Source organism: Cyanistes caeruleus, chromosome 7, assembly GCF_971803275.1.
Source record: "Cyanistes caeruleus chromosome 7, bCyaCae1.hap1.1, whole genome shotgun sequence".
Lineage (NCBI taxonomy): Eukaryota > Metazoa > Chordata > Aves > Passeriformes > Paridae > Cyanistes > Cyanistes caeruleus.
Window position 1 is genome coordinate 11,548,464 of NC_141707.1, and position 15,014 is coordinate 11,563,477.

Here is a 15,014-nt window from a genome sequence, read left to right on the forward strand (position 1 = left end):
GGTCTGAACTACAAAGACAGTTTAATTGTGGTCATTTCAGTAAATTAGTTTAAATCTGCATTTTTCTTCCATATAGTTTCCGCTTTACATAATGAAGAAATGATTTTTAGTTGCTAAACCTTATGGAGTTCAAGCTGCAACTGGTCTTAATTACTCCAAGATGATTCTTAGTGAGGATGAAAACAAATATGCGCAGTTGACATCCTCTTTGAGCACCAGCATTCCAGCCAAGGATGTAGATGCAGTAGATTGTTGCTGGAAATAGTCCACATGGGCTGAATTGATGTGTGTGAGCAGTCTGAAGGAGGCTTTTCATTTCTTGCTTTGGCCATTCATAGAAAGATAATTTTGGACATATGTCCACAAATCTCATTCACAAACTTGAGCAAATGCCATTTAATAGACTAGACAGACATGTTAGCTCAATGTTGTACCTGAGCTAACAAACTCTCAGAAGCTCAGATAAGCTTTAGTGCCTACTTTGCCCAGGGGTTCATGGCAGGGACTTTATTTGGAAAAGAGAGCTAGGAGGCAGAAATTAAGTTGTGTCAGGCTTCTTAACTTCTTAACAAACTACTTGGTTTGTTAAGAGAGCTTAGGAGTTACTTTCAAAATCAAAAAGTATTCAGTAACACCTCTGAGCAGAGTAGCAGCATAACTATGTAATTACATAGTGTTGACATTGCCTTTCAGATGTTTTCCAGATAAGTGAATTACTTTTATTTGCAGTTCTGTCACTGTTGTCTCTGATAAACTTGTGGGCAGCTGCGTTCTAGCCTTTATAACAGAGCCTAGATTTCAAATCTGGTGGTTAGCAACTTAGTTTAGCTTACAAATATGTTTCTTTAATTTAGAATAAAGGAATAAATTTATTTTTCTCTCTTGAGTTAGCAAAGTAGAACGAATTTGTTTGGAAAGCACTGATAGTTCTGCAATAAAATTATTTGCAGTGAGAGAAGTCCCTGCATGAACACATGGTATCTATAAACCCTGCATGGTTCCAAAACTTGCTGTATCTCTGCTGTCACTGCATCAGGAGGAAATTACTTATTTCTGCCTTTTGGCTTTAGGATGCTTCCTGGGGCTGCAGGAGAGAAAAGCAGGGTTTACTATTTGCTAAGCAGGAGAACGTTTTTTTTTGAGGCAGAGACGTGGAACACTATTTGCTAAACATTTTTTCATGTGAAATCATAAGAGCAGTGCTCTGCCCTTCAATGCCCCAGGAAAACTCCACAAGCAGTGAAACTGTGAAAACCTATTGCGGTTTCATTTGTGAGATGAAGAAGTCACTGGAACTTTTGAACAGAGCAAATCGGTGCTCTGCCACAGTCTGGCAACAGTTCACACTGTAAGTCCCAAAGATACATCCTACTTGTAAATTAAAAAGAAAGGAGAAAAGTGATACATTGTCTATATAGGAAGAAACAAGTTATAATGATCATTGTTCCTATATAATCTATAGGATTATATAGGATTATAGAGTCTTGTCTTCTAAGTATCCTACTTAACCTGTAGTCTGGGCTTGTTATTTCTGAATATGAGAGTGAATAATTTTATGGACTCCCCCTTTTAAGCACTATCTGTGTTTTTAAAATGAGGAATAATTGGTTTGCATTGTTTTATTTTGATTGAAATTTTATTCTTTGTAGCCAGCTAAGACAAGATGAATTACTTTTTTTTGGGAGGGAGTTTACTGATAGCATGCTATTCTCATGGTGTAGCAGCATAACCAAAGCATTTCTTGTTCTGCAGAAAAAGATTTTGTTTATGTAAAATTTGTTCAAAGCTGAAGTGAACACGTGTGTTTGGCAAGTGAACTTCCCTGTGTTTCAGACACATGCTGTATTAGGTACAGAAATTAATTCAGTTTTCTGTAAAAATATTGAGAATCTCTACATTTCAATGCAGAAAGGGAATGACTTTTCTCCTGCTCCTTTTCTCCTCTCTGTCCCACCAGCCATTCATTTCCACAGATATGCAAAAGCTCAGAGATGCAATTTAAATCTGCTTCTGTGTAGATGAAACAGTAAACTGGGATCTTAAATAATTTTGTGCCCTCTAGGTAAACTCTGTCAGAAGCCAAGCATGGCAAATCAGTTTGCCTCTCTCTTCCCTTACTGTTAGCTGCCTGACCCCTTGCTGCTGCATTTGAACCAGGGAAGTGGAATAAATCCCAAAGTTTTCAAGCCCATCCTCAGGGACTGGGAAGCTTCAAAAGGTCTGTGGATAAAAATGAGGAGCTTGCCATCAGTGTTTCTGCTGTGCCATGAAGCTGCTTCTCCCCTGGTGTCTGCAGGTTCCTGTAGTGCATTTAGGGTGGCAGTTCAGGGAAAAAACCTGCAGCTTCTGATGCAGAATAGGGCACCAGGAAGCTTCAGCCTATAGTTTTGCAGTAAGAACACAGAATGTAAGGACTTGGCTGGTTTAGGCAGTAATTACATCAGGCATGCAATTGCTGATTCATCCTAGCAAATAAACATGTAATTAAATCTGATTTTTGATTAAACAATAGAAAACACTTCCTGTATTTCCCTTCAAGGATATCCTAGCCCAGTAAAACTACTGACTTTGTAAACAGGAATGCCTTTTCCCTCAAGAAACCTGACATCTTTGCAGTGCACGTGACAGCAGACTGACTTGGAGTGGGTGTGTGGGAGGCCTGTCAGTATCTCCTGTGTGACTGTGTAGGAGCTGGCATCTGCCTTGGCTAACACAGCCTGGTGTTTGGGGTGAGAGAGTGTTTGGGTGACAGACTCACCTGGTTAATGCTGTGGGACTGGGACTTACTGGTTCCTGCTGGACTGAACCCACAGCGTGTTAGTATGGGTGAGGAAGTGATGGTTATGTTCCATCCAGCTGGCTGGTGTAATTTCAAGGAAAAGGAGACTAATCAAGAGGGAATCCAAGCCAAGCTGCTCTTCTGAAAAGCAAGGAGATACTTGCTTCCCTGCCCCACCTTGAATTATGTGTATCTTCATTCTGGCAGTGTGAACCTGCTCCAAACAGGAGTTTGCTATTTTGGTTCCCTTCTTTAGGCAAAGTCACGAGTCATGTTTGTGTGCAGCTGCAGGTGTTTGTGGTGTGTACAGCTTGGTCCATGACAGCTCAGTTTGGTGTGCCCAGCTCAGCCTGGTGTTCCATGGAAATGTGTCAGAGGACAGTGGATGGGCCTGTTGCCTTGGCTATCTGCAGCACCAGGGATCTGCAGGGTTCTGCCTGCTGCTCCCCTCTGCCATCAGCCTGCATTCCTTGGGGGACCCAACCTTGGGCCCATGCCCAGTGCGCTCTCCTCGCGGTCTGCTGGGTGTATTTCACTGTAGCTGACAGGGCTGAGCTGCTGGAATGTGGCCATGTGTATCAGGCTTGCTAAAACTCAGAGAGAGACCTAATTTTGTAGTCTGGATTGGCAAGTGACATGGCCATCCTCGGTTACAGAGATCCTCTTTTGCAGTGGTTGAAGGAAAGTAAGGCAACAGCTGGGTCACAGGCTCTTGGTAAAAGGCACTTCTTGTTTTCCATCCTATTAATGTGAGCTCTAACAAGATGTCTTAGATGTTGTTGAAATAGGCAGAAAATCAATGGCTGCATTTTTGCCTTTTCTCTACAGTGCTGGGGAAAGATCACTCTTTGTTTAAATTTTTTTTTTTTTTTTTTTTTTACTTACAGTGAAAGGAAATTTATCAAAACTGATAAAGCATCCCTTAGAGTGGAAATGTGTACCATCCTTTAAGAGGGAAAAGGACCAGTCTTGGTGAGCTGGGAGGTTCTGCAGGCACAGTATTTTGGGAAGAATCATTGTCTGAACCTCTCTGTAGGGAGGTTTTGGAGTTGAAGTTCATTGAACACATCTTAAATCTGCTTCAGTCTGAGAAAGACAAGATTTTCAGCAAGAACTTTCTTTTTTTTGTCTAGACCTTAGATTATTGGTCTGAAACAAGTCTTCTGCTAAATCTGCAGTGTGTGTATGAGTATCAGAGGTTATATGATATTCCCAGTCTACTAGAAAATAAATCTTTCTGGCTTAATGTTATTAATAATAGCCTGTGTACTGAAGTGTTTTACTCATGAAAATTGAGTGGCTTTGTCCTCTTCCCCCTTCCTTTTTCTCTGTCCTTTCCCTTCTGTAAATGACGGCTGCTTCTTACAAATCAAATGGGCTGATTTGCACAGCTTTGGGTTTTATTCTGCATTTAATAATGTCAGAGTGGCTCACGTGAATAACCAAGTGGGGAGGCCTGTGCAGGAGGTACCCTTCTGCTGTGTGTATTACCACACAGTGTCTGTTGATAAAACAGGTGTCTGTGCTCACCAGGAAAATAAAAATGAATATATGAATAGGAGCAAAGGCTTTCCATCTGTCTTAGTACACCTCTTTATCCTGGTGTTTAAATTTGTTGCATTTTTTTCCCCCAATTGGTGTTTCTGAAAGAGCAGCTGCTTGCCTGTGAAGGTCTATCCTAGCTGATGCTCCATCAATTCAGCTGTTACTTTATTCACTCCAGTGGCAGGCTAATCAACCTTTTCTTTTCAAGTGTGTCAAAGTGCTGAACATGAGACAGTTTGTAATTATGGAAAATGGGAGTACACTTTTTTATCCTTAGGGCAATTAAATGATTCTGCACTATGAGCTAATACTATAAATAATCTCTTACAGTTGTTTTTCCTGAATGGTGAATTTTCCACTGAGCTTCAATGGGTGGGGGAATATATATTGCAAATAGTGATGATTTACAACGTAAAGCCTCAAAGCACTTTATAAAATCTGCTTAGACTCTTCCTAACTCAGGTTGTTAGGATTTTCATACTGAAACAAACTCTCATTCTGATATTTTCCCACTGCATGTCATGAGAGAAAGAAATAATTTCTTTGCCTTTACCCTGCTACTGAGCACTTTTGTGCATTCAGAAAGAGAAGGAAGGAAATTAAATGATGATCCTAAGTAAACTTTAAATAATTAAATTACATTTTATGTAAAGTTTATATTAATAGTCCATGCACAATTTAAGTATTACTGCTGTTCTTTTTAGTCTAGCATGGTTTATAGTTTTTGGTAAGCATCCTGGCCTGTAGCATCCTGCCAGTGTGTTTAGACATGTTTGGGCAGAAATGAACCCTGGTACCTGAGCAGTTGAGACCTGGTACCAGGACTCTGCCTCATGAGGAATTGGAGCAGTCAAGAAAAGAGATTTTCCTCATTTCCTTTGAAAGCAGCAAACAAGTTGTCAGCCAATAGCCAAGATTAAGCAATAGATGTTCTGAAATGGGAACCAAGGATCTCTGAATCAAAGCAACAGCTGGTGAAGAAGTGAAATCACTCTATTAGTGCATGAGAAGAGCAATTGGAGAGAATTTAAAAGAGAGAGAATTTAAAATAGTGTTTACTAGTTACTTTTAATTGAGAATGCTAGGAAAAATGAAAGGGAGAATGAAAATGATAGCACAGAGTACCAGTATCTGGCAAATACTGATCCTGGGGAGTTTGGCTTATAGGAAAAAGATGGTGGAAAAGCTGCTCCTGGGAAGTGAATTTCTGACTATAAGAGTGAGATTTTTATGGCTTTTGTAATTGTGGGTACAATCTGGAGTGTTCAAATGCAGCACTTACTGCTTGTTTCAGGATGAGCAGGTGGGAACCTTGCTCCTGTCTCTTCCTGACCCCAGTGTACTGTTTGAGCACAGAGATGCTGTTGAGATGCTGAAAATTGCCAGAGCCTTTTGGAAATCTCCCTTGGAGGGCTATGCTGCTTCCCTTGGTTAAATTTTTGGGTTAGGACTTTGCGAGGGATCTGGCCATCTGGAGCCCGTGGCTGAACTTTCCATAAAGAGGCAGAGCCTTCTTACTGAGCTAGGTGTGGGCGGCATTTCGATTTCAAATTGCTTCTATACTTAAGTCTTAGCTAAAAGAGAACTCCAGTAAATATTTCTGTGTTTGTTGTGGTAAGAGAATGTCATCTTCCTCCATGAAAACCTAAAAATCAAAGGAGAGCTTATTATAAGGTATGGTAACTGATGCTGCTGACGCACTCATCAGCTAATTCGAAACACATGGTTTATAACTGCTTTTTAAACTATTCTAAAATTTTACTTAGGCTCTGTAATTGTGAGGTGGCTTGAAGAGTGGTATGTGGTTTAAATTCATGGTTGCAAATGTTGACTGCACAGAGCCATGTCTCTTCATGTTGCTAAAAGGAAAAGGCTAAGATTCCTTGTGGTCTATAGACCATTAATATGTGTTCAACTTAAATGACCTTAAATGAAATTATTTTTTTAACAAATAAGGAAGAGCATGAAATTCTGGTTTTTTAACCAGAATTTGAACTAAAAGACTCAAATTTGGTTTTGTTTGGGTTTTCTGTTACTGTAAAGATAGATGTTGATAATAGATAGGAAGGACTGTGAGGTGTAATGTTGAGCCATGACAGTCAGCATGGCATCTGAATAGATCTGTCTTTTTCTTTGAGATAAAGATCTTTGTTCAGACTGACAGAAATGTGCTATTGCTCTTTCGCAGTGCCAGACAGATGGGTCTTAGTTGTTTAAATGGACTCTTGGTTATTCCTTCTCCAACTGGATTGTTGGAACTGTGGTTGAAACATCAATGGTAGATTTTGCAACACTTCTACTGGGTCACTTTTGATAAGTACTTATGCAAAACTGCTTTTGAAATGAGTTGACTTATTTTTTCTCTTGTCTGTAGTAGATAATATTTGATACCCTGGTGGAATATTAGGCTTTGTGGGTTGTGTAGATTGGATAAAATGGCACAAAATCTCTGACTAGATTGGATTAAACCAGAACTGGATGAAATCCCCCTCTTTCCTCCAACTTCAGAAAACTCTTTTCAGTGTTAGGCTCTCAGTTTTTCTGTGGAGGAAGGAGAAAAAGCATGAATTTGTGTCTTTAACTATGCAGTGCAGGCAGAGTTAATAAATACATCACACAGTTAAATACATTTTGACAGGGGCTGTTGAGAAACTTAAATTCAGTGTATTAGAAAAGATGAATGGGTACTAAGCTGATTAACTCGTAACTCAGTATATCAACAGAGAATACTTCCTCTGTGCTTGATGCTGATTTCAAGTGTGAAACTACTGCCAAGAAAATTGTTTCAAAAGTGAAAAACTAGTTGATGGCCATGATTGTTTGAAGGACAAGAGGCACAGAATGAGCCATCTAGTCTGTAAATTTGAAAGGGTTCTCAGAGTATTATCTTCTTGCTGAAAGACAGTTTCCCTCAGTCAAACATGTGGAAATCACAGCATTATTGTTAAAGTTTGTCTCATGTGGCCCATGAATACTCAGTGCAGTTTATTTCTTTCATCTTCATCCTGTAATTTTTAATTTTTTTCCTCGCAAAAAGGAAGGTAATCTGTGCTGGAATAAGTTTTTCTGAGTGTTGTTGTACTTTTCAAATTGCAAGTATATCTGCAGCAACTTTCAGCAAATATTATTAATTTCCTAAATGTGTCCCGTAACAGCGTCTGGTAAAGTGTTATTGCTACTGTAGTTTGGATTCCAAACAGTAAAATGGGTGCCAGAAATTGTGTCATGGTCTCTCAGCAGCAGCAGCAGAATATTTTATATTTTTTTTGCTAGCTCTCCAGCATGTTGGCCACATCACAATGTGACTTTGTTGCAATGCTAAAAACATTACAGCCTGCTACTCTCTCGTAAACACATTTTCACCTCCAGCTGAACTACTGAGTTCAAGTGCTTCAATCAGCGCAGCGGTGTTAGGGTTTGAGAGATCAGCCTTGCTCCGGGTTCGGTGGGATGCGTATCAAAAGGAGTTAATGACCTTTGATCACGGGTGTTAAGTGGATGGTCCAGCCATCTGTGCAGAGGGGAGAATTGTAATTTAGTGCCTTGGACAAAGCAGGCTGGAGAAAAGCAGTGAGAGAGGTGGAGCCCTGGGCGGCTCATGGTGCTGGGCAGGCAGGTGTGCAGCAGGAGAGAGGATGGGAGTGACACAAAGAGGGTGGAAACCATGGCGAGAGCATCCTTGGCAGGCCCTGGAGAGGGAGGGGAGGGTGTTATTGCTTAGGAGCAAAGGAGCTGCAAGGTATTTCATTTCCCTGTTTTCCAAATCTTTCAGAATGCCCCTCCTTTGGTTACCTGGGTCCCTTGCAGGGTGGCTGGGCTGGTAACATGATGTGACCATAAAGCCAAAGAGGCAAACAAAACCAAAACCCAAATAAGCAAATGTGAGATGAGTCTGATGCAGGTGAGGGATGAGGAAGTAGAAAAAATGGTGTTGCACATGCATCTGGTGATAAATTGGAGACATGTCATGCTCTTCATGAACCCTTTGGGGAGAGAAGCCTGAAGCTAAGAGACAATGGTAGCTCTAAGTTTGGACTAATTTTAGTATTTGTAGGTTTGATATTTGAAGCTTTCAAATGGCAGCAGTAGGAGCCTCTAGAAGAGGGCCTGTGTGTCTCCCACTGCTTGCATTGCGAGGTTCCTGCTCCCCATAACTGCTGTCATGACAGAGCTTGCTCTTTTCTTGCTTGTAAAGGAGCTGTGGATGCCTGTGGGAAAATAAAAAGCACCATATACCTATGTTGTCCCAAACAAATACGTGATCTGTTTGCTGTTATCAGCTGAATGCAAAGCCCCTGAACTGTTATAAAATAAAGAATCAAGTTTCTAAAAAGTGCATTGAACCTGCAATGATTCTGCATCTTATGTTGACCTGAGAGTTCATTTCTTTTTTTTATACGTGGTTTGTTTGTTGTAAATAATAAACAATATCCACTTTTGGATATGTATATATAAACACTAAATATCTGACTAGATGCAGTAATCTAACAAAGCTCTTGGTCTGTTGAACATCTGTTTATTTCATGTAAAAATATGCCGTGTTTGGATATCATATTTTTTCTTTAATTGGGTTATGCACGTGTGCCTTTTTATTTGGATTTTGTTTTCATGTCCTTTTTCAGATACTGCTTGTTTAAGTTTTTCCAAGGGAAAATGCTTAGTTTCCAGAGTACCTCATTCCATTAATTGAAAAGTGCAGTTGAAAGAAAATCTTTATTATGTCTCAAAATTACTACTAAAGAAAGCTAAATATAAGTAAAACATCTGCATTTCTCCAAAGTATATGTTATTACATGGCAGCTAAGCACATCTGGATTCAAATTGCAGCCCAAGACTTTCAGGGTCATGATATCCTGAGCTCCAGGAAAATACATTTTTGATACAGGAAATCTGTTGGTTCTTATTATATTCTTTAGGTTCCTTACATGACATCACACTTATTGGATTAAGAACACAGTTAGTAGGAAATAATTCTTCATATTCATGCACAAGTCCAGCTATACCCAAAAGCTTAAAATGCTCAGGTTGTGAGATTTATTCTTACTGAGTAGAAATTGTGGCTTATGGTGTAATTATTACTCAGGGTTCTCTTTCCTTTATCTTAGAGATACCTTCAGACAAGCCATGCCCTGATGTTGCATTGACTTTTTTTTCAGTGGAGAATATGACATTTTGTTCAATGAAGAAGGATAGCTACACTTCCATTAAATTCTATTATTTTGTTTTGACTTGGCTGTCTTTAGGAAAACTTCAAGATTATCTTTGCTTGTTTCTGAAGGAGGTCTAAGTAAGCCTCTGAGAAATAGTATCCACTTGCTTCAGAGGGTCTTTATATTCAGAAAAGTGAATGCTTCACCACTTATGGAACACTAACACTTGGAGAGCTTTGGTTTTTGTTGTTTTTTTTCCTTCTTCCTAGGTGTGTGAAGGTCAGATTTTAATTACTGTCGGTGTTTGGTAAGGTTTTGTTTTGTTTTGTTTTCCTAATTCTCAATTGTCTCTTTCTTTCTTTGCAGCTTTGCTCTGGCTGATGAAGCTTACAGGTCTTTAAGGGACCAAGACAAAGACCAATGCATCCTTATCACAGGAGAGAGTGGAGCTGGGAAAACAGGTAAGGAGCAATGAGGATCAGATTAAAAACCATTCAGGGTTGTTCAGAGTCTTGCAGAGGGAAGCTGGAGTGGGTAGGAGTTTAGAGATGTCAGTAACTCTTTGTGTCTGGTCATTGCAGAAAGTCAGTGCTGCCACACTTGCTTCTGCAGCTATGGACTCGTGTAAAATAGTGTTTTTCCACACTGTCACCACATTGAAGTCCCACGTCATGTTAGTACAGTGTCCTCATCAGTATCCAGAGTTGTACCAAAGCAATGCTGACTTGTCCCAGAGTATTGCAAGGGCCAAAAAACATCTAGGTTGTCCTGGTGGGAAACTTGAAGACATGGAAAACTGAATGCTCTTGAGTTTTCTAGACTTGATGCTTCCACTTGTCTCTCAATAAATATATGCCTTTAAAAACTGGATTATGCTATTTATCTAAGGAAAATAAATAACTGTAGCTGATTACTTTGGAAATTTTATCAGCCTTTTGCACACTGTGCTCAGCTGCAGCGCTAAGATTGGCTTGTGTGCCAGAACACTGAGTTTCTGAGGCAAAGCTGACATTTCCTTGAAAATGACTGCTAGTTTTTAAACTGGAAGGTTAGAAACCAAGTGAGGATTGTGTAACTGCAGTACATTTTAGGTAGACCTTAAAAAAGAAAGAAGCCAGTTATTTTCAAAGACAGCAATTTAAAACAGAGGTGACTTGCAAAAGAGACAGCGGGTAGGAAGGCGTACATCTGTTTCCAAGTAATTTGAGAGATTTTGCCTTTGCATCTCAGAATATGTGGGGCTTTGTGTGCTTATTCTGGGCAAGACTCAAAGTAGGTAACAGGAAGTTGCTTTCAAAGGCTTTTGTGTACATATAAAGTGTAGGCATCATCTTTGGTGCTCTTTGATTAGTGGCATCCAATTGAGAGATCTGGAAGTCGTCTAATATAATCCTTATTTACTGTTTGATGACAGGAAAATATATTCAGAAGAAGTGTAGATTGAAAAACCCAAGTTCTTATTAATATGACTATTTGAGGGTCTGTCTAGAAGTTCAGACTTTAGCAAAGAGTCCTGTGCTGCTGGTGTTTAATGTCTCGATTTCCTCACAAACTGTGAATTATCAAGTACCTCATACAACTGGGGTACACTTATTATTGATTTATTCATTTGAAAGGTGAATCAGAGGTTGAGCTGTTGAACTTCTCTATGTGTAAATAATAGATTTAAATTTGTGTAGAGATTTTGACTGTTCTGTAATTTTTATAGCCATATGGGAAATAATATGGATTATTCCTTTTTTATAAAGGTAAGTACAAAGTAGGAGGAGGAGAGGGTAGGAAGTTTCTGGAGTGAAGGAAACAAGCTTCTTAGTATAGATACACTATATAACTGTGTTTTAAATTTTTGGTAACCAGAATATTTGTCATTTTTTTGTCCTGGAAGAACTGAAACTGAACTGTCATCAGTTGGCTCTTTTTATTTACTTCCAATTTTGTCCTTGTTTCTCTGTGTGTTTTTAATGTTAACTGATAGTAATATTGGATAAGAAAACATGGTACATCACCAGAACAATATTTAAATGTTTTGAAATATTAGGGTGATAACTCTCTTACTGATGTCTTTCTTGGGCCAAACAGAGTTCTTAATAAGAGAAAGGGCCTTTATTTTCTTTTACTGATGTTCAAAGCCTATATTGAAGTCATTGTGTGTAATCTATTATAATAGCTTTTTTTCTGCTTTGATAAATGTTTCTCTCAGTGATTGAGTGCCTGTGCTTAAAGATGTTGACTGTTTTAGGAAATATTTCAAATAATTTGGTAATTCCAAGCTCTGAAGGGAACAGAGTCAAAAATGAGAGCTGGGTTTGAGACACAAATAAAGCAGATGGGAGCCTTCTGAACACACCTATAGTTTTTGCTCCTTGCTTGCTTCCTGTGTGGCAGGTTTGCTCAGTTTCCTCTACAGCATGGGATAGTGATATAATGCTAACAAACAAATTTGGTTAAATAGGAAAAAATCAAAATCCAAGGGATAACATCTCATTTGTCAGTTCTTTCCGAAATGAGCCCCTTAAATTTGTAACAGATCTCTGAAGATCTGTTACAAATATAATGATTTCGTTTTATGACCACAGTCTTGAATTGATAGGGTTTCCAGCTGTTAGTAATTACACTGTGTATCAGCCGATATTGCCTCAAATTTCACTGTCTTGCATCATAGTAGCCATCACAGACTCTTTATAAACAAAATCGTTTTCCAGCTGCTTTTTCCTGACCAGCAAAAACTTAAGGCTTGGATGGATTACATAATTTTTGTTTCTATCATGGGTGATTGTCACTCATATAAACCCAGCTTCAAGAGTCCAAAAATTATTCCAGACTTTCTTAAAAGCATCTCCAAATTAATTTTATTGTTTAAATGAATGCTTCACTTTCTCTGTTGGCTTTACTTCCAGACTGCAGCACATTATGTGATGTTGCAGTTACTCAGTTGCTTGTAGATTAGAGTTGTAATTACACGTAAAAGTGTTGTGTGTTTGCACTTACTGTGTATCTGCTGATATAAACTGATTGAATTTTATGCCTTGAAACTTCCTGAGCCTGTTTAATTTCAGGCTAGATTAAAACATTTCCAATGTGTCAGCAGGGGATAATGTTCTTCCCTTGAAGAATACTTCTTACTGAGGCTAAATGGAAAAGGAGCAGGTAATGTGCTGTATCTTCAGTGGTGGTTTTTTTTGTAGCTTGGGTAGAGGCTCTCGGTATTTAAATCAAGAGAATTAGCTGGTGTAGTGGCATGGGTCTCAGAGCAGGGTATGCTCCTTCTGCATTTCCAGATGGTACAACAATGGAGGTGAAAACTGAAATGAGTGTGCTCACAGTTCCTGTCTGGCATTGAGAAAATGTGATGGAGATTTAGTCTGTAAAATCATATTACAGTCTTTTTGCCAATGCTTATCACTGTTTTATTTGTCTCTCCCCCACAGAGGCAAGCAAACTTGTCATGTCATATGTAGCTGCTGTGTGTGGAAAAGGGGCAGAGGTTAATCAAGTAAAAGAACAACTTTTGCAGTCTAATCCAGTCCTTGAAGGTAAGAATCTCACAGAGTATGCGCCAGCATATTAGCTGTGTGGGTGTGCTGGTGTTCCAGCTGAGCTGGTTTGGAAAACTGTGTCTGATGATGTTTCATTGTTATTTGGTGTCCAAAACAATAGGAGATGCTTCATGTCAATACACCTGCAAGATTTTCTTCAGTTGTGTGTAGGTTTCATCGGGAGGAAGATGGTTTCCCTCATGAAGGAAGAGCTCAGGAAGTTAGGTCACACTTCCCAGCCTCCTCCTGCTGCTCTCAGTGGGCTTACCCTCTCTTAACCCTGCCTTGATGATGCTTGTCTGTATCAAAAGACTTGACTTCAGTTCAATCCCTCTGATTCATTTCCTTCCAAATCATATTGTTATAGTCTCAAGTAAACAAACAAGTTCTGTAAGGCATTATTTCTCTTTTAGGAAAGAAAAAGGGTGAAGAAATGATCTTAGAAAAAATGAAGCCAATCTGTATGCATGCCTGTTGTTCCCTGAGACTTATTGTTTCTTGGGTCTGGTGACTATTGGCCTGTTCTTCCTGACAGCTGCCATTCCTGCTCTCCCATTAAAGACTTTTATTTTTTTAATTAGTAATTTTAATTTAAAGATGTTCATTGCCAGAAACAGGATCTTCCCTTTTTGTTGGTTTTTTTTTTTTTTTTTCTGGAGATAGGATAGATGATCCTCAAAGCTCGCAGTTCTGTCCCATTATCTAATAACTGCCTTCACAAGTTCCTTGGTTAGCATTGACTTATTTAGATCTATTTTGTCGACTCCTGGCTCAGTCTTTCCCAGAATTTACAAAGCTGTTGTGGTGCTGAGACAAAGTCAGTTGTCAAAAGGCAATTTTGCATTATGGCCAGATCATATGTGGTGTTTGCAAAGACTGTCGAGTGTCAACATTATGTTTATTGCCTTGCTTATATGTGATGAATTGGAGCCTATAGGAGACAAAGACTCTGCAAGTGAGGACAGAGGGAAAAGTTTAAAAAAAAAAAGGACAGGAAATGCAAGAAACTGAGCAGAGAGCAGTGGGGAACTGGATGGTTAAAACATGATCTTTGTCCACAAAACAGAAATTGTAAGCAAAGACTTTAAAGAAAGGAGATGAAATGTTGACATTTAAGAATAATAGAAGTGCTGGATAAGCCTTTCTTTGACAGTCAGCTGTGTGTTCCCCTTAAAGCTGAATGGGGGGGATTGCAACCTGCTATTGTTTTGGGTTCACAGAGAAGAGCTGTGCTGTTTTATCACTGTTCTGGAAGCAGATTTCAGATCTAGACAGAGATGGCATGGGGGGTATGGAGGCTTTTCTTGCCAAAGCTCTATTGTTCCTGAGGGGCTGCCAAATGGGTTTGATTTCTTGTTGGTTTGTGAAGCTTTGTTTTAATGCAAGAGGAATCAGCTAAGCTTACTGAAGGTTGCCTTATCATTTTAAGGTACTGTTTGTTCTACTTGATCTGCTGGTAATGCCTGTTTAGCTTTTTTGGAAGGTTGGACACTGGCTTGTTCCATAAGGAATAAAATCTGAGCAAGCGTGGCTGCTTATACAGGTTTTAGACAAATGAAGCATTTGTGGTTAGATTTATTTTTCTTTGGTTATGTAGTTCTGTTTCAGTCAAATTGCAGTGCAAGAAAATGACATAAATGTTACATATGCATAATTTATTTTATGGGATTATTTTTATTAAACTACAGTTGCTACTGTAAATTAACTTTTAGAAACAATGAACTTTAGGAAAACCAAGGAATGTGTCTCATGCTTTATAATGGAACATTTGTGCTTGACTCCATGCAGTTATAAATGACTTTACTGTTCAGCACTGTGTTTAAGAAAATGCAGTTCAGAGATTTGGTTGTTGAAAAGATGATTTATTGCAGGGCATAAAGATTTTAAAAACAATTCTTTCACTTATCCTGGCCTTTAGGATCAACAAACTTTTCATTTTGGCTGTAGTTCTTTGGTCAAGAATAAGTCCACTCATGCAAGTTTGTGGAAGCCTAAAGGCATGTA

General features: G+C 39.0%; 1 protein-coding gene across 38 annotated transcripts in view; it reads left to right on the plus strand.

The window, feature by feature from the left end:
• The window catches only part of MYO1B (myosin IB), a 136,381-nt gene that overhangs the window by 68,288 nt on the left and 53,079 nt on the right, over positions 1–15,014 (plus strand). For all 38 annotated transcript variants that reach the window (XM_086898478.1, XM_086898473.1, XM_086898479.1 and 35 more), the window contains 2 exons: positions 9,841–9,935; positions 12,903–13,007. In XM_086898478.1, the coding sequence (XP_086754604.1) occupies positions 9,841–9,935; positions 12,903–13,007 (200 nt within the window). The remainder of the gene's footprint in view (positions 1–9,840; positions 9,936–12,902; positions 13,008–15,014) is intronic.